This window comes from Lissotriton helveticus, chromosome 5_1 (genome assembly GCF_964261635.1).
Source record: "Lissotriton helveticus chromosome 5_1, aLisHel1.1, whole genome shotgun sequence".
NCBI classification, from domain to species: Eukaryota; Metazoa; Chordata; class Amphibia; order Caudata; family Salamandridae; genus Lissotriton; species Lissotriton helveticus.
In genome coordinates, this window is record NC_136065.1 from 2,011,047,355 (window position 1) to 2,011,067,531 (window position 20,177).

Consider the following 20,177-nt stretch of genomic DNA (forward strand, 5'->3'; position numbering starts at 1 on the left):
TCGTGTAAGCAAAAACAATTCCCAACAGGTATTATGTAAAGACAATTTCAAAGATGTATGCAACACGCATTACAAGGAAGGAAGAGACAAGGAGTCAATTGATTTTTGGAGGAGGTAGTATTATTTACCAAGAAGCAAGGGAAAAGATCTTTCGATGTCAATACAGTTAAAACAGCACTGTACAGAACGGATCTTGTGACAACCCAGTGACACTTGGTGCAAGGTGCAATATACAATTGGTGATAGTGAATGTGCAAGTGCTAAAAACAACAGCATTGACGACGCATTAACCGAAGTATTTACATCAAATAATGGCTCCGAAAGACAAGTTATAATCACTTGAAACACAGTTATTTATACAGGAGCACAAGACGTGATATGCGTCGTATAATTCAAACTGTACAGTCGACGGCGTTTCGATCCCCTTTAGTCGGGATCGTCATCAGGACAGGGTTGTCGATGAAAACAGTGCTGTGGGCAGAAAGGGGAATATTTGAGCGGGGGATCACGGGTTGGGACAAGGCTGGGGGTGAGGTGGTGAATCGGTTGGAGATCAGGTTTACATTAAAGGTTTAATGTGCATAGGGTGTGAAATGGGGGGGGGCCAGAGCGGGGGGTCGCAGAAGTGTTTATAGGGGGTGACTAACGTTGAAAAATCAAGAGATGATTGGTATATCTAATTATATCCAGTGATGTTAAATTCAATCACGGTGTCAGCCGGTTTTAAGCAAGTGAATAGTGAGGGCGTACCGGGCATGAAACAGTTTGGAAGAAACTTACAGTTGTACCCAGGCAGACGGGCGAGGGTAGGTGAAGTCTGATTAATCATTCAATGATCGAAAACTGCGGGGGAGCAAGGGATAGGGAATTAAAAATAGACCAAGATCGGCCTGTCACTTAGACTGAAACCACGGTAAGTAGAGTTACCTGATCGTAGCTTTGGTCTGAACAGCGGGCGGGACTTGCTGCGCCTGCGGGGAGGAAACGTACTGGGAGTCAGCACGAGCCGGTGGCGTTAGATCGCATAAAAACACTCACAGGTTTCGAACGCACCGGAGGTGCAGGGGATGTTCTTACCTGATTTAAGCAGGGCGGCAGAAGGCAAGCGGGGCTCTCCTTGCGGGTGGGCTGCAGGCAGTGAATGCGGGAGCTACCTAGGCGCGTGTAGTCCCTACACATAAATCAGGAAGTGCAGGGCAGGGGGCGGAGTCCGGACACCGCAAGAGGCGGGGCCGGAGGCGTGTAACAAAGTTACGGAGGTAACATTGGCTAATGGGAAAGCTGGGGGTGGAGTCCGGCCATCACTGGAGGCAGGGTGGGCGTTTAGCAAGGTAACCGTGGTGACATGGACTAACAGGAAGTGGCTGGATCCTGGACATGATTCAGGGCAGATCTCGCAGGCATGACGTGGTGGGGGCGTGCTCGGCGGACGTATGCTCGGGTCAGGAAGGGCATAAATAAATAAATAAATCTACAAATATATCCACTATACATGTCTTACAGGGTATATAGAAGTACGGCAAGAAAAGAAAATTCTTATTACCAATCTATATTATAACATGATATGGAAATTTACATATCGAAAAAACTGGTTTGAAACCGGACAGTTAAGTACATGGCAATAGTCTATGTGGATGGACAATGGACTTATACCTAATTGAAGGCTGTGGTAGTAGAATCAAAGGCATAGTATACGGTACAAATTACATCAACTGTACATTTCTATCCAGAGTACATTTCTATCCAGAAAGATAATGAGAGGAGGGATAGATACAAAAGATAGGTGGACAGTGGGATTAGATGGAGATGGTGTTTGTCCATTCATCAAGGGTGTTCAACCCATGGTTGACCGAGTCAACCCATGCAATCCATTTACACTCAGCTCTATTGAGTAGAGTGGACATGTTCCCACCTCTGATGGGTAGTGTGGGTTTCTCAATGACCATCCACCTCAGGTCTGTGTCCGTATGCGATTTTTCCATGAAATGTGTGACCAATGGAGCAGTGAGTACTTTGCAGTTAATTCTGCTCTTGTGCTGTATTATCCGTTGTTTGACCATTTGGGTGGTCTGGCCAATGTAAATAAGTTCGCATGGACAACGGATAGCGTAAATTACATTTTGGGTCTTGCAGTTTGAGTGGTGAGATAGTTGGTGAGTCTGTCCATTGTAGACAAATTCTTTGGTGTTAAGTGTTAGCTCACAGACGCTACAGGATTGACACTTGCAGTGTCCAATTACTGGATTCATTCCCCACGCAGCTGTGATGGTGTGTTTTTCAGTTGTGGTGGTTGGCCAAGTGATGGCTCGAACAAGATGGTTGGCAATGTTATTGCCTCTCTGGTACGAGAATAGTGGTGGTGTATGGAATTGTTCATCAAATCGTAGCACAGACCATTTTTTTTGGATTATTTTGGCTACCTTATTGCTGTCCGGGCTAAAGACAGAGACAAAGGGGATTCTGTTCATAGATTTTCTGTTTTGGTTCGGCGTTAGTAGATCCTCACGGTGGTTGTACCATGCTCGTTTCTTTGCTTGTTTAGCCAGACGTCGTGGGTAGCCTCTGTTGACAAGTTTCATGACCAAGATGTCTGCCTCCCTGAAGTAGTCTTTGCGCCATTTACAATTGCGCCGAATTCGAAGGAACTGGCCAAATGGAAGCCCATCACGTAGGCTCCTAGGGTGGTTGCTTGAATAATGTAGCAAGGTGTTTCCTTGTAATGCGTGTTGCATACATCTTTGAAATTGTCTTTACATAATACCTGTTGGGAATTGTTTTTGCTTACAAAATGGTATCCTGGCGCTAACTAGACCACTATGTGAGGGAGTCGGCTGAGGGGAGTCTAGGGCCTGAGCCTGACTGTTAGTGAGGAAAGAACCAGGTTTTCAAAGACTTTCTGAACTTCAGCAGGTCAGTTTGAGATCTTAGTGGGGCTGGTGTTTTATTCCATATCCGAACCGCTTTTGCGGTAAAGGCACTTTTAATCTATATTTTAATCTATATTCTTGGACATAGTTACATGTGCCTGATCAGAGGGGTCTGCCACGGGAGTATTTCCTTAGCCTGGCTTGTAAAGGTTTTGGTCATTTATTGTGTAGTGCCTTGTGCACAATACAGAGTGATTTGAACGTAATCCTCTGTTTAATAGGCAGCTAGTGAAGCTCTCTCAGGGCATTTGTAGCAGGGGAGTGTTTTACTTCTGTTCATCTTAACTGAGTTTGCGTTTATCCAACTAAATATATCCAGGATACAAGCCTGAAAGTTGCAATGAGTGTCAGCCTGATCTTTGTTTAATGATAAAATCAACTGGGTGTCATCCGCATAATTAATCAGCTTCATCTTATGGGACTTAATAAGGGAGATTAAAGGTTTGATATAAATGTTGAATAAAATTAGGCTAAGAGAAGAGCCCTGGGGGACACCACTTGAAGTCGTTCTGAATTTAGAAAGAATAGGGGGCACAGATAGAGCCTGACAGCGGCCAGTCAGATCGGATTTTAGCCAGTTTAACTTCGGGCCACCGACATTGTAGGAGAATAGCCTCTGGTAGATGAAGACGTATCTCTATGGTGCTGACAGCATGAACGTGATCTGGATCTTCGGTAAGAGTGGCGCCGTGAATGGCGTGATCTCGTGGAGGAGTGTGAGTATCCATGTCGAGATCGACAGCACTATCTTGAATGTGATCTCCAAGTAGCCGGTGTATGTAGAACAGGTGCTGTTATTATTGGAAGTTACTGAAGTTGAAGTAGTGGAAGAGGAAGCGCAGCTGGTAATGGCAGAAGAAGTGGCACTGTGGAAGCAGCTGTGTCGGGTGCAGGAGAAACCGAGGTGGGAGGCGCAGGTATCTTCACCAATGACGGAGATCTTGATTTAGAGTCAGATGAGGAGTAGATTTGTAGGATTTTACTCTCCTATACGTCGATGATCTCAACTTCGATCTCCTTCGTCGACTGGCTTTGCCTTTGACGGCGACCTGTTCCTCGACGTAGAACCCTGTCGGCGTCGCCCACTTAACGACGAGTGGCTTCTCAAAGTCGACCAATCACGTTGTCGATGTTTCGCTGTTAATGCCGATCTTCTACCTCTCGGCGACGATGAGACTGTATCTCTCGACGTCAACACCTGTCTCAGCGTCGGTTGCCGGTGCGAAGTGGACCTCTACGTCACCTGAGTGGTTCTAGACATCGAGTGTCAACGTTTCCACGACATCGAGCCATAACGGTGTCCGCAGCATCAAGGAGACACAGGGCAGGTGTACAAAGTTAAAAACCAGCTCTCCAGAGGTACAAACAGCCTAAACAGCATAAAGGAAGACAGCTGCCATGACACTGAACGGACCCCAGGATGGCAGCAATGGGGAGCCTTTGCCTGTCGCCAGCTGCGCCGGGGTTGGAATAAGGTGGCCGCTGCTGCCGGGACTGGTGGCAACTCAGACTGCTGCGGGAGGTGCATGAGTCTAGTACTACCTTAAAACCACACAGCTTTTTTGTTCTAATCATCTCTTCTTCAGTGTGTTGTTCAAGAGTGCTAACCTCGAAAAGGGAAATTAGAAATTTTCAGTTTGTCTTCAGTTTTAGAATGACAGGCGTAGCCATGAGGATCTCCTCATAGAGATTCTGTGGTGGTAGCTAGTTTGGAATGTTCCGAGTAGTCTACCATTGTGTTTACTACTTGGTTTGTAACTAGAGAGCCCTCCTGAAGCATTTCCATAAAGTCTTGTTCCAAATATTTTGACAAATCTGAGGCAAAGGATTTCATGCTATCCCATATTTACCTAAGGTATCTACTGTCTCACAGACATTTTTCAAATGAGTGACAGCTGTATCACATATTTTTCATTGTGTCGCATTCAACCTTTTGCTCTCTTTCTCTCTCTCCCTCCCTCCCTCTCTCTCTCTCTCAGGCGGAGCAGCAGATTCTGGCACTGATGTATGTTTTTATCTAACTACAGTGACTATAAATGAATCCTATTTAGGGTCAGTCTTGAGGAATTGCAGGTCTTTATGAGGAGGCTTATATGTATTTATAGGGCAAGTTGTTACAACCTTGACATCTGTTCGAGTCATGAATGTTTCATCAGCAGTGTCCAGTATACCAGGGACAAGAGGCAAAAAAGGTTTAGGTGCTGCCCTTTGGAGTGTGTCTCCAGTATGACTGACACTGCTGCTTGAGGTCTCTCTAAAGGAATGTTTGATTTTGCTGCTCTTCTGGAAACAAAAACCTGGATTACCAGAAAATCATCTGCTGGACAGATTATAAATGCAGAATGAGCCAGTAAGGTCGAAGTGTAGGAAGAGTGTGCAAGTCAGAATAAGGAGATTGTGATTGTGAATATGATCTCAGTCATCTGGAGACAGATATGCTTAGAGGAGATGGGGTAGGAGAAGAGGGCGACCCACGCGGAGCCGCGGGGGTGGGGCCACCCGAACCCCCGGCCGCATCGCGCGAGCGTCGGGGGGAGTCGGGGGTACGATGACGACGCCCCGACTTCTTGTGTCTCTTACCTGAGGAACCAGAGGAATGGTGACGACTTCCGGAGCGCTCGTGGTGGCTCCGTGACCGTTCCCTCGACCGCTCCCTCGACCTCCGGCCGGACCGGGACCGCTCTCGACGTGGGTCCGACACCCGGAGCTCGAGTAGCTTGCGGGACCGCTCCCGCCTAGCCTTACTCGTCAAGGCCCGGCAGTCGACGCAGGAGTCCACGTCGTGGTCCGCGCCCAGGCACCGGAGGCAGAGTCGGTGGTGGTCCGTGACCGACATCGTGCGGTCACACCCGTCACAATTCTTAAAACCGGGCATCCTACCGGCACCTTAAGAGTGAGATAGTAATCAAAAAACTTTGGTCAAAAGACCGGAGTACTGCTCTTCGGATCTGCGCTAACTGGCGCGGAAAAAAGAAGAACTGACGTCAGCGCGCGGAGGCGGCGTCTATATACTCCAGCGACGTCATCACGGCGCACGACGCCGACGACGGACGCGGAGCCGCAGGGGACGCCTGCAGACGACGCCTACCGACGCGCAGGGGTACTGCTACGCAAAAGTTTCCGGATCCAGACTGACGCCTGGGGATATTCTAAGGTAAGGAATCTAATACTAACCTGTTTCTTTCAGATATGCAAAGATGTTAGATGTTTCTGGACCGAATCTTGGCAGAAAAGCTGGGTCTAGAGCAGCAACCTTTATATGATGCCCCAATGGAGTAACAGTGGTTTCTTATCTTCATCTTTTAAAGGGAGAGGATACTGCAGGAGAAAACTGCCCAGACTGGATAGCTGGAGACAGAGGCCATGCTGTAGAAGGTGATAAAGAAATTTGTGACCTCACTGGTGTTGTCGTCCAACATCAATTTAGTTCTTTTTGACTCCAACTGTGTCGATATAGATTTTAGTTCTCTGCTGGGTGGCTAAAGTCAATCTGCTATAGTGTGCAGCCATCAACAGTGAAGGTGATCTCCTCCTTATCTATACTGAGTTATTCAATGTAGATGATTTGGAGTGCCATCTATGTCGAGGGGAAGTTGGCACTGAGCCATCCTTTTAAAATGGCATTGGTAGGTTTCGGCAATCAATGTTCTATGACGTCGAGAATGGTGTTGATGTTTGCCTCCGTCATTAGACCTCTTTTTTCTAGATCTTCCTCTGTGGTAGTCTTAGCTGGTGGCACACTCAAAGAGGATGGTTTCTAGCCTCCTCTTATTTTTACTCCCTTCTTCAGCTATCATGTCCTGCATCATTCCCTAAGGCTTATGCCTTTCCTGTCTTTGAGAGTTCTTATAAACATTTTATTTTACAAATGTCACACTCGTTCACTAGGTGAGATAAAGGGAGGCACACCACACAGACCTTATAAGCAACTGTAACTGCCCTCTTCCTTCCAGATGAAGGACATTTGGAGAAAAGAGATGTCCAGAAATGTTAGCCAGAGTCAGGTAACAATCACAGCAGATTTTTAAAGATTACAAGAAAAAATATAAAAAATGACGTCCTGACAGAAAATATTAATATCTTCAGAGGTGTAACCCCAGAGGTGTTCAGAGATCCTGCTCTAACAAGCAGGAAAAAAGAACCGGTTCTAGAAGGCAACTGTCAGTGCAGAGAACTGTTGAAAGGGAAGCCTCCCAGGTTCTTAACTTTTAATGCAAGGCTATCCAGCTGCATTTTTATACTCATGTACACAATGTTTGAAGGGGATTTTATATAACAGAATATGCAATTCAGCTTAATATAGAAATTATAAGGCAACATTATGGGCAATCAGGTGAAAAATAACATCTCTGGGGGTGTGACCAGGACACCAAGGGAACATGGCGCCCAGCATGTGAGATTGTGCCAATGAGGTATGATGGTGGCACTAACCTTGTGTTCCTGGGGCCGCAGTCAGCGCCAGCCAGTCGCAGAAGGGGGAAAAGGCGACCAGCAGCCCAGATGGCCTTGGGAGCAGCTCAATTATCCTGTTTGCTCTGGCTGTCTTAGGGGCCACATGCCAAGATGGTAGTAGGACAATACCAGAGGATCTGGAAGGAAGCAGGGGTACTAGCAGGCAACAGGGGAGCCTCCACGAGCGGCGGCATCCTGGCATAAGATGTTTCTCTCTACTCAACAGCTCGCAAGACCACCTCAGGGTTTCTAGGGAATGCAAAAGGTGCTGAGAAAGCCCATGAAAGTATTGGGAGATGCTGAGTTGTGAGCCAAGACAGCCAGACACAGGGCACCTGTGGGGTGTGTGATGAAGAGGTGCAGACTGTTGCTGTTTGGCGCCTGTGGAGACTCCCTCTTCACATTGCACCACAGAGACTGAAGTGCTTGTATGAACAGTGTGGGCTGCCTGAGAACTTAAGACTCAGATTGCGGTGGCCCACAAAGAGACGAAAGAAATGGGCATATTTTCGTTTAAGGTGCGACCAAAGGTCGTGATAAGGTCACAAAATGGTGCACACAAACTGCCTGGACAAATACGCCTTCAGGAACAGTGCAGAGGCTAGCTGCAGGGATCTTCCACCAGAGGTGGAAGTAGTAAACGTACATGACCAGAGGACAATACTCAAAGAATTGCTTCAGGCTATTAAAGAATTCAGTGCAGCCCTTGAAACCAAAATAGACATCGTGGGGGTGGATGTCACCCTGATCCAGGCCAATGTGGGAAAGATCTCAGAGCAGGTAATTACTGCTGAAGCATCCCTGCGAGACTAGGCCACCTCCATCAAGGCACTCAGTGCAGAAGTTTGACAGCTTACAGAAGATACACGGCAGCTTCAAGTTAGGGCGGAGGGCAGATCCCTCTGGAATAATGTGAAATTTGTAGGGATACCTGGGAAAGCAGAAGGAATGAGCATGGAAACATGTATTCAGGACTCTGAGACCAATAAGGTGAATACCAGTGAATGGAGACCCACACTTTGCAGTACAAAGAGCTCACCAGGTGCACAAGATCGATAACAGCCAGATTCCTGAACTTCAATAAAAGTGATTCAGTTCTCCCAAATGATCATGTGTTTCCACACTTCACACAACATGTCCAGGCTAAAAGGCAACACTTCACAAAACATGTCCAGGCTAAAAGGCAATCATTTGATAAGGTCAAACAACAACTCAGGAAACACTGCCTGCAATACTCAATTCAAAGCTACAAATCCTAGTTGATGGGAAATCCAGGTTATGTTTTTCCCCTGAGGAGGCCTGGGACTGGCTGGAGGGGCTGGTGTTCTGCAAGGAAACAGCGACAGGAGAGCCCTTGGAAATCCCTGACTGAAGGGGATCAATGCAAAGCTTCACAGTGAGATGAGACAAGACTCAAAAAGAAGGCACAGTTGATGGTGACTGGCAGAGGGATCAAGGGCCACAGCGACCAGAGGTGAGAAATGTTCTGGGGCAGTATGTCACTTTCAGGATTTAGAGAAGTCAGCATGACCCCTAAAGTACCTACGCATTGACCTAAATGGATATGGGGATGGAACCTGACACCTGGCTGCAAGGACTCGCACATCTTTACTGAAACATGAATGGATTCGGAGGAAACTGTTTAGACACAGTCGGACATAATGCTGTTACTAAAAACCCATTTAGTGGGAAATAATTGTGCCTTCCTGGGACAAGGTTGATATACTGCACTGGTGCACTGAGGGATCTCCACGAGACCAAGGGGAGTAGGCATACCAGTCAAGAGATCGCTCATGCTCTCTTGGACTTTGATCAACTAAGGAGGGTGTTATGCAGCACTTCCGGGAGAGTGGAATAGGAAACGAACGGTAATTGCCTCATGGTCTTTCCAACCAGGGCTTCAATCCCAAATGCTCCAGAAGAACAAGTTACTTACCTTCGGTAACGCTTTTTCTGGTGGATACAGTATCTGCCTGTGGATTCCTCACCTTGTGAATATCCCCTTGCGTCAGCAACATTCGGAAATTCTTCGCGCCGACGTGGACGACGTCACAGAGGCACGGCATTGCGTGCGACTCCGCTGACGTCACCGACTCCATAACAGGCTCACGCTGGCGTGATGACATCAGTTCCGCCCTTTTTTCAGTGCCTTTGAGGCACACGGACAGACCGACAACAGTAGATATATACACAGTATATACAGTACACAAATGTCAAGATAACACATATAGTGTGAAACCAATGCAGGAAAGCAATTGAAATAAAACATTTCCTTTGACAATAAAAATATTAAGATTACAGTAACTCAGGTATAGAAGAGTGGACAACGGGGAGGCGGGTGGGTCAGTGAGTAATCCACAGGCAGATACTGTATCCACCAGAACAAGCGTTACCGAAGGTAAGTAACTTGTTCTTCTGATGGATACATCTGCCAGTGGATTCCTCACCTTATGAATAGAGTCCCACAGCAGTCCCCACTCCCGGAGGAGGGTGTCCACTCTCCTATACCAGAAAATCTTGGAGGACCGAGCGCGCAAAGTGGCCGTCCCTCCTCACCTCGGAAATCAAGCAGTAATGCTTCGCGAAAGTGTGGAGGGAGGCCCAAGTCCCCGCTCTTCAAATGTCCTCTACAGGTACACCCCTGGACAAAGCAGATGTAGAAGATTTTGCCCTAGTAGAGTGAGCTCTTATACCCTCTGGAGGTTCCTTACCTGCCAGGGCGTAGCAGATTTAATGCACAGGATAATCCATCTCCATATAGTGCGCTTGTGCACCGCCTTCCCCTTCTTGCAGCCAGCAAATCCAACAAAGAGCTGGTCATCCACACGATAGTCTCTAGTCCTATCGAGGTAGAAGCTCACCGCCCTTTTAGGGTCCAAGCGGTGAAGTCTCTCCTCCTCCTTGGAAGGGTGAGGGGGAGGATAGAAGGTAGGGAGGGTAATGGACTGCCCTAGATGGAAGGGAGTTACCACCGTCGGCAGAAAAGCAGCCCTGGTCCTGAGTACCATTCGTTCAGCATGAATGGACAGGAATGGGGGCTTAGAACTAAGAGCTTGAAGCTCACTCACCCTCCTTGCCGAGGTAATTGCGAAAAGAAAGACCGTTTTAAAAGACAACAGCCTCAAGGGACACTTGTGCAATGGTTCAAAATTAAAAAAGTGAACACAAGATTCAAGTCCCATTGAGGCACAATAAAGGGAGTAGGAGGGAATTTATTCGAAAGGCCTTTTAGAAACCTCAAAACAATAGGTGATTTAAACAAAGACGGCTGATCCGGCAAACAGAGAAATGCCGATAATGCCGATAAATAACCCTTGATAGTAGCAACCGCAAACCCTTGCTAAGCCAAGGAAAGCGCAAACTGAAGTATATCAGATAAACGAGCCCTCAAAGGATCGATGGACTTCTCCCCACACCAAGCAACAAATTTAGACCATCTATAAGAGTAAATGGACTTGGTGGAGTCACGCCTGGCCGATTAAATGACATCCACCACATCGTGCGGGAGAGAAAATTAATTCAGGTTTCCCTGTTCAATCTCCAGGCATGAAGGTGTAAGGTCTGGAGGTGGGGGTGTAGAACCTGCCCCTCCATCTGAGAGAGGAGATCTGCCCTGAGAGGGAGACGGAGCGGAGGGCACGAGGAGAGGTGGAGAAGATCTGTGTACCACACCCTTCTTGGCCAATCCGGGGCGATCAATATGACTTGGGCCCGGTCTTGGCGAATCTTCCTCAGAACCCGAGGAATCAAGGGTATGGGAGGAAACGCGTAAAGGAGTTGTGAGTCCCAACTCAACTGAAACGCATCTCCCAGTGCTCCCTGCATCGGAAACTGGAAACTGCAGAATGACGGGCAGTGCTCGTTCTCGTGAGTGGCGAACAGGTCCACCTGAGGAGTCCCCCACGTCCGAAAGACGTGACGAACCACCTCCGGATGGAGCCTCCACTCCTGATCAGCTGAAAATTGCCGACTGAGACTGTCCGCACGCACGTTCAGAACTCTGGCCAGATGATTTGCCATCAGACAAATCTGATGGTCCTGAACCCAGGACCAGAGACGCAGAGCCTCTCTGCAGAGACACTGCAACCCTACTCCTCCCTGCTTGTTGACATACCACATCGCAGTGGTGTTGTCCGTCAGGACCTGAACCGACCGACTGCGAAGGGAAGGGAGGTAGGCCTTGAGCGCCAGACGAATTGCCCGCAATTCCAGAAGGTTGATATGAAGCAACCTTTCCTCTGGAGACCAAAGGTCCTTGATCTCCAGATCCCCCAGATGAGCATCCCACCCTAGAGTGGATGCATCCATTATTACTGTGGCCACCGATGGAGGCAGTTGGAAAGGCTTTCCTTGAGACAGATTGCCCTCCACGCTCCACCAAGACAGATCTGCCGCAGTTTCTATGGAAATCCTGATAGACTCCCTGAGATCTCCGTTGTGTTGAAACCACTGCCTGCGGAGGCACCACTGGAGTGCCCTCATGTGCCTGCGTGCATGGTTGACTAGCAGAATGCAGGAAGCCATCAGACCGAGCAGACGGAGGACCTTCAGAACTGGAACAACCGCTCCATTGTGAAATAAAGGAATCATTTCCTGTATGTCGTGAATCCGCTGTGGAGGAGGGAATGCCCGACATACAGTTGTATCCAGTACCGCACCAATGAACAGGTTGCGCTGTGAGGGCACCAGGTGAGATTTTGGGTACATTTATCGAAAAACCCAACCTGTACAACAACTGAGTTGTGACTTGCAAATGATGTAGCACTTTCTCTGGAGATTCCGCCTTGATTAGCCAATCGTCCAGATAAGGGAATACTGGAATCCCTGACCTTCTGAGATGTGCAGCCACCACAGCCATCACCTTGGTGAAGACTCGAGGCACAGTAGTAAGACCAAACGGAAGGACCGCAAACTGGTAGTGTTGCGACCCCACCGTAAAACGGAGATACTTCCTGTGCGACTTCAAGATCGGGATATGAAAATACGTATCCTGCAAGTCGATCAACACCATCCAGTCTTCTTCCAGCAGCGCCTGAAGAACCTGTGCAAGGGTGAGCATCTTGAACTTTTCCTGCTTCAGGTAAAGGTTCAAGATCCTGAGATCCAGGATTGGACGAAGTCTGCCATCCTTCTTGGGAATCAGGAAATACCGGGAGTAGCATCCCTGACCCCTTTCCTGCTCCAGAACCACCTCTGTTGCGCCTTTTCTTAGCAACGCCAGGACTTCCTCCTGCAGGAGCAGCAGATGGTCCTCCGAGCAAAAGCCTTGGCAAGGAGGGTAGTTAGGAGGGAACTCCCGAAAGGGAAGTGCATACCCATTCTCCACGAGATTGAGAACCCATAGGTCCGAAGTGACCGATTCCCAATCCCATAGAAAATAGGTAAGCCGGCCCCCCCACCGGACCCGCATGATCTGGAATGGCGGATCTAGGGCTGCTTTGCTGTGTTGGGAGGGGGGTGGGTAGAGGGAGAGGAAGAGGAGGAGGAAGCTTGACGACCTCTAGGACGTGCTCTTTGCCTGCCACTGTATGACTTGCACAGCGTATTTTGCTGCTGCTGCAGCTGCTGTTGCGACTGTTTGTAGGTCCGAAAGGAAGACCTGCCAAATCCTCTGAATCTTTTTCCCACAGTACCCCTGGACTGTAGGCCCAAAGATCTTGCTGTCGCTCTGCTGTCCTTGAACCTTTCCAACGCAGCATCAGCCTTTTTCCCCAGATAAACCTGACCCATCAAAGGGAAAATCCATCAAGGCAGCCTGGATATCCGCAGAAAATTCGGAGGACTCCAGCCATGCTGCTCTTCTGGTGGCCACTGAAGATCCCATCACTCTTGCCACCGAGTCAGCAGTGTCCAGCCCACTCTGAATGACCTGCCTAGCAGCAGCCTGAGTGTCAGCAATCACCTCTTGAAAGTCCTTCCTATCCTATTCAGGAAGCTTTGGAACCAGCTGTTTGACGGAATCCATCAATGCATGGATATAGCGTCCCATAAGACAAGTAGCATTTGTTGATTTGAGCGCCATACTTGCCGAGGAAAATACTTTTTTCGCAGCCTGGTCCTGCTTCTTCGATTCCTTATCCCCAGGAACCTGAGGAAAAGCGCCCGCAGTTTTTTTCGGTAAGGGGTGCGTGTATAAAAAGTTCGGGTCACCAGGCGCCACCCTGTACCTTCTCGCAACAGCCCTCGAAACAGCAGGGGCTGTAAGCGGTCTTTTCCACACCTCTGATATAGGCTCCGCCATAGCATCATTGAAAGGGAGCATAGGCTCGACAAAAGAGGAAAGTGAATGAAGGACCTCTGTTAGAATATTGGGCTTATACTCTGCAGTAGGTAGTGTTATATTCAACAAATCTGCAGCCTTCCTTATACCTACGTGATAAGGTGTCACATCCTTAGAAGGGGCGTCAGAAACAGAGGCCAATTCCCAATCAGGAGGCAGCTCAAGGCCACTAGCCTCTCTTAGATCGTCGAAAAGATCCTCCGAATCCTGCAGCTCACCCTCTTCTATATCTGTATCACGGTACCTCTGCTTTTCCAGAAGCCTCTGGGCCTCACGCCTCGACCTCTCCTTCAGGAATGACGTCGACGGATCCGGAACCGACTCCGCCGGAGCCGAACTCGAAGCCGGAGGGCCAGACCGCTGAACACAAGGTCGGATCGTATTCGGCATCGGCGGCGAGGGTATCGGCTTCGAAGGTCTTGGCGTCGAAGGCTTCGGCGTCGAAGGCTTCGGCGGCGCCGAGAAAGGCCAAGGCGGCTTCAGAGCCGGCATGAATTGCATGAAAGGTGCAGGAGCGTATGCCTGGGGAATACCCAGAGTGTATGCCAATGGACCCGTGGGACCAACCGGTGCACCAGAGGGGTACATAGCTCTGGAATACACTCCATACATAGCATTCAGGAACTGAGCAGGGTCCTGACCTGGAGCCGGAAAAGCTGGATAAGAGCCCACAGGTTGCTCTCGAGGAAGCGGAGTCTTCTCGACTTCGACCTCGACGAACCCGCAGGCAACGGAGCCTCCTCTTCTCCTTCTTCTTCTCCCTCATCCTCCTGGACAGGTGAATGAGATGGAGCCGGAGAAGGATTCGACACCGGCTTCGGTGAATGAACCGGCGAATCCGCAGGCGAAGCCTCAACCTCGGAGTCTTGAACTTCCGGAGTCGGAGTAACCTCATCCTTGCGAAGCAACTTCACCTGAGCCCTTCCCAGAGTGATGACGAGACTCATGACTTCTCTTCTTGTGCTTCTTTTTTGATGACCTTGAAGCATGCGCCGAAGACGACCTCGAGTGCGACTTCGAACGAGACCTCGATCGTCGAGTCCGTGACCTCGATCTCTTCTTGTCCTACTTGTTCTTCAACTTGGCAACAAAGAACTTTGCCTCCCTCTCACGAAGTGCCTTGGGATTCATCTTCCTACAAGAAGAACATTCTTCGACGTCATGGTCCGAACTCAAACACCAAACGCAGCACTCGTGCGGATCCGTAATCGACATCATCTTCCCGCATTCTCCGCACGGCTTGAATCCGGTCTTCTTCATGGACATCTCGACAGGAGACAAAGAAGCAAGAAGACACCGAAAAGAACAAACAGTGACAAAGTTACTAAACAGCTACAGAGGATCCCTCGAAAACCGTTAGCGTCGACGACGCAGAAAAAGGGAACTGATGTCATCACGCCGGCGTGGGCCTATTATGGAGTCGGTGACGTCAGCGGAGTCGCACGCGATGCCGTGCCTCTGTGACATCGTCCACGTCGGCGCAAAGCTACAAAAAGAATTTCCGAATGTTGCTGACGCAAGGGGATATTCACAAGGTGAGGAATCCACTGGCAGATGTATCCATCAGAAGATGGGGGAATGGATTATTAAGGTCCAGCACCACCACAATCATAGGAGGCAATCCTAATGTCACCATGAAAGAGAAGCTAGACAGGCTTATACTGGGCGAGCAGGCTTGTACACATTTGCAGAGGCCATGTGGTTAATCAATATTTGGATGGTCACACATCCAAAGGAGCAACAGTATTCATACACCACAGGGTTGGCTGGTTCTATGATCAGACTGAACTACCTTCTAGTTCCTCAAACACAAGGAGTAGGGTACCAAGATATAAACTACTTGCCGAGACGAATTTCAGATCACTCCCTGATCTATACATTCCTGGAGCGGCAGACTCCTAGAGGGTGGGTAGAATGGAGACTAGACCCATGAGGGCAGCGCGACTAGAATACTAAAAGGTTATGAACAACCAGTACAGGGTCATATTACAAGAAGCATGTGGGGTCAGTGTCTTCTGAGGTGGTGACAGATCAGACAGATAGATAGATCAGAATTTGGCCACAGAGAGGGCATAGGGAATCAAACTTTGTATAAATACACATTATTTTTTGCAATGTGGCTCTTATAGTGGCCAGGAGACATATAGCCCAGTTGTGGGGATGTGGGGAATCTCCATCCATGTCGCAGTTTTGGATGCATATAGATTGGTGTATCCAGGCTGAACGAATGGTGTACAGGGCCAGAGCCTGTCCTCTGAAATTCAAAAAGGAATGCGGTCAATTAAAGGAATTCAGAGACTTGAAGTGAATCTTGGGGCTGTCATGATGTCTGCTCAATGTGAACACTCTGAGTTTATTGATTCAAAACGGGTGTGTTATTCCAGTGCCACAAAGCGTTTCTGTTTTCATGTTCAGTGTATAAAACACACTACAAAGACTTAAAAAATAATATCTCTGATAAACTTCCAATGTCTATGGTTTAACATCAACTCATAGATAAATACATTCTACAATGTATTTCCATGAAAGAATGACTATGTAGAAAGGTGACTTCTCTGTTTTCAGATACATCACCAGGATATCTCTGTGAGGTCGTTGCTGCACTATATCACTCATTCATATTCATAGTAGGGCTAGGTTTTGCCATTGGTTACTCCATAACACAAACCCTAGGTACACAGGATTTGCACTTTGACAATTCTTGCCTAATCTCACCAGTCACTGGCGAGGCAGTTCCCATTATATGCCAGACCTAATGGCATTGCCAATGCTCGTCTCGTGCATTAAGGTCCATGGAACCTTTTGTATGCCTAGTGCCCCCTAGTGGTTGGGCAGGAGTCTGCTCCTATAAAGGTTTGATAAAAGTATGCATGTCCAATATTATGTCCCATGCAGTGATGCTTGCATCATCGTATCTGGTGGGCTCACTTGCCAATCGCTGTACTTTTTTGTCATTAATTGCAGGGACTGACTATATTGGAAGAAAATGAACTAGGAATAATAGAATACTTGTACTTCCTAGCTCTGCCCCTTTCTTAACCTGTAGATAGTTTACACAGCATAGAGTACCAAAAGCAATAAAGACGTGGCAGCACACAGCTGAAAAAACAGGTTTTGCTGAAACGTCATCGGCTTGCGTTTAAATCAAGCACAGCAGGATGAAACATAAGATACTGTTATGTCTGGGGTCACCGTGGATTACACCATCCAAGTGAAGGAGGGAGTCTGAGTGGAGCTCTAAGTAGGTGAATTCATTCCAAAAGGAACCACAGCAGCCAGCAGTGACAAGGAACAGCCAAAGCAAGTTCGAGCATGGAGACTGATGTCTTGTACTTCTGGGTATGGTGCCTCTAAAAGCCCGTGGTTCTATTTGGTAATAAAAGCTCTGCCGCCTCTGGCTGTTTTGCAACCCTTCCATCGATGTTGTATCTATATCCAGCCAGAAGAGGCTGTTCAACATCTTCGAAAACATAAGCATCTCCTACAGCGCTTCGTGGCTTTGGACTCTTTACTCATGCCCGGTGGCAGATGTTCAAGCACAGGTTCATGACTGCATTGGAACCAACCTAGCAGGTATCACCAGCTTTTGAGTAGGAAGTGGACCATGGTCTCCAAATAACCTTTTACAACCTCACCTCCTTCTTCACCTCTCATAGCCAAGCTGCAACTTCACCTGAATTCATGTGCTCTATCCATCCATCATCAGAGACATGAGAACCCTTCAACGTCTCATAGACTTGAACACTGAGCTGTTGGACTAGCAGGTGTGGGGAGAGACAAAAGACTGAAGCAATAACTTACCAAACACAGATGGGGATTTACAACTGTGTCGTAAACGTCTAACCAAAGGAGCAGAGGTTTCGAAGGCTACTGGCATATTCTCCAAATATACCGCACTCTCGTTTCCCCACATGTCCCCATGTGACCAGCTTGGTGACTCCGGCAGGCCCTCGTCGTCAGACGGATGTTCTCCATGTGCGGCATCTGAAAAATGAGACACAAAACAAACTCAACCCATCCCCATATGCCACATACACCACGACACTGAAGATCCAGAAGAAATGCAAGACAGCGACATGTGCTAATCTGGCACATAACATGTGCAAGCAGACCTGTTAGTGATAAGTTGATCTTGGTACAGATGTGTGGCAGAGTGGTAAAGAAGTCAACAATGCGCAACATAGTGCCCTACCATATTTTGACCAAGCCATGTAATACTAACATATCTTATGCCGAATGACCCAACTACTGGACCCAAGTACAGGAAACATGGCATATTACCAACATACTGGACAGCAAAGTGCATACTGACACAAACTAATATCACTTACTGTCTGTCTCCTCTGGCATTGAAAGATCTGGGACCACACTTTCCACGCTACTGGCACTGGATGTAGCCCCTGCAGAAATGTCAGCGAGCAGTGACATGCATGCACATACATGACTTATAAAATAACGTAACAATTCTGTGAAATTAGTACATTAAAACACAGCCTGCAATAGAATCACAGGTTAAATTCTATTCACCATGGAACATATATATTAAAGGGGTCATTCACATCTTGGTTGTCAGACGACCAGGGAAAATTAATTATTTATTTAACTTTCCTGCATATCATTATGTGCTAGCCTAGTTATTTACTATGCACCTGCACTGGGTGTACCAACACGCATTATAAGTATGAGACCCATTGGCTATGATAAGGCTCTTTTACATGCAGGTGTCAGGGGTTTGGTTTTATGAATTACAATAATTAACACGTATGTTATCTCAGTAACTGAGCGGTAGAAAAAATCCCACAAAACTACATCCGGCAGCAGTCAAGGCGAGGGGCTGACAAGCACTGATGCTTCACGTTAGGGACAGGCCTTGGAAATCTGTACAGAATATGGGCTGCACCCATCTATGGCAGACATGAATAGAGGCCCATGGAGATTATAAGTGAACGCCCCACTGACAACCCTTAGAAGATACTAAGCCTCGTTTCAGAGACAGGCCTTAGGAAAATACTAAAGTACCATGACGACGCCATTTATCGACCAGCCTTCATGCATGTATGTATGTATGTATTTATTTGATATTTCTATTGCATGAACCTAGCAAAAGGCAGTGGAGTGCACAGTCAAAGATAAGCATAGTCAACGAGCTGATTTGTGGATTGTTACTGCATTGTGATGTAGAGTCTTCAACTCTTTCCTAAATGAGAGCAGAGTTGGGGCAGTCCTGAGAAGGCCCTGCAGGACACTGTAACTGACAGCGATAGGTCATTGGGGAAGACCCTAAGGCACATTAACTGCAACAAAGATAGGCCAAAGGGGAAAGGCCTATGGGGCATATACTTCAAACGTCACAGGCCACTGGGGGAGGACATACTTGCCTACAGGGTTATTACTGTGGTGGATGGTGAAAGGCCGCAGGAGAAGGTGCTAGAGGATTATTACTACAAACATCAGTGACAGGCCACAGCAGGAAGACTTTCAGAAAAGTACTGCCACATGCTATGCCATAGCCATACAAGAATGCCCCGTGAAATTATGAATTCATTCGTCAGTGGAGGGACACATGTTCTTGCACCATGTGAACAGTGGTGCCAGCCTACCCCCTGCTTAACCCTGTGTTTTTCGTTACTGGACTTGATGCATGGAAGCAGCTTCCTCTGGAGCTGGGGACTGTGAGTGACATAGCAATGTTTAAGGAGAAAATTAAAAACTAGCTTTTTGTGCAGGCTTAAGCCTGTTTTCATTTTCCAACCTTGTTGCTTTGCGCCAGGATACTCCTTGGAGTAGCTGGGCGTGGTATAAATTGCTATCATCATCATGTCTCATTCACCCTGGAGATGCTCCTCTTGCACCAGCGCCTGAGCTTCAAGATGCTGTTACTTCCAGGGCTAGCAAGTAGGTAGATCGAAAATATAAGGTCCTGTGTTGGGCCCCGCTTGGAAGAAGGTGAGACATACTACCTGGAGTGGAGTGGATCAGAGCAGTTCACGGTTTATAGAAACCCAAAGCACAAGGAGCATGGCCTGGGGGCTTACTCTAACGCCATGGAGTGACAGTGGCATTTTAAGAATTTCACTGCGACCAACAGTAGCCGGCCTTTGGAGTTTCTTGTTTTTCCCCGCCTATCCCCTTCATAGCCTCATCTTTTGCTTGACTCCCACTTAGTGGGCCCACACCCCAATTGTTTTATTATTCACCTAATGCCTCGTGTTCCTCTCTCCTTGCCTACCCAACCGATCAAAGCATTGCTTTCTCATGAGTACATAATTTACCTTAACTGTTCAATCCTTTGTTTGTTTTTGAACATTTCAAGTCTTCACGGGATTACAGGAGTGTTCTATAGGTTTTACATTCTAGCCAAACTTCACCTTGTTTTATGTATGGTGCTCTGTCACCTTCAAGTTGAGTGCACTTATTAAGAACACAAAAATAAACAAATAAATCAAATAAACTCTAGCACTATTACTTAACATATGAGTTAAAAATCACATGAGAAGTTCCTGTTGGGTTCAATACTT

General features: G+C 47.6%; 1 protein-coding gene across 3 annotated transcripts in view; it reads right to left on the reverse strand.

Annotated features, from left to right (window-relative positions):
• The window catches only part of LOC144756179 (E3 ubiquitin-protein ligase TRIM17-like), a 401,785-nt gene that overhangs the window by 22,256 nt on the left and 359,352 nt on the right, over positions 1–20,177 (reverse strand). For 2 of the 3 annotated variants that reach the window (XM_078645769.1, XM_078645767.1), the window contains 2 exons: positions 17,991–18,059; positions 17,461–17,643 (listed from right to left, as the gene is read on the reverse strand). In XM_078645769.1, the coding sequence (XP_078501895.1) occupies positions 17,461–17,643; positions 17,991–18,059 (252 nt within the window). The remainder of the gene's footprint in view (positions 1–17,460; positions 17,644–17,990; positions 18,060–20,177) is intronic. The other variant, XM_078645768.1, reaches the window with a different exon arrangement.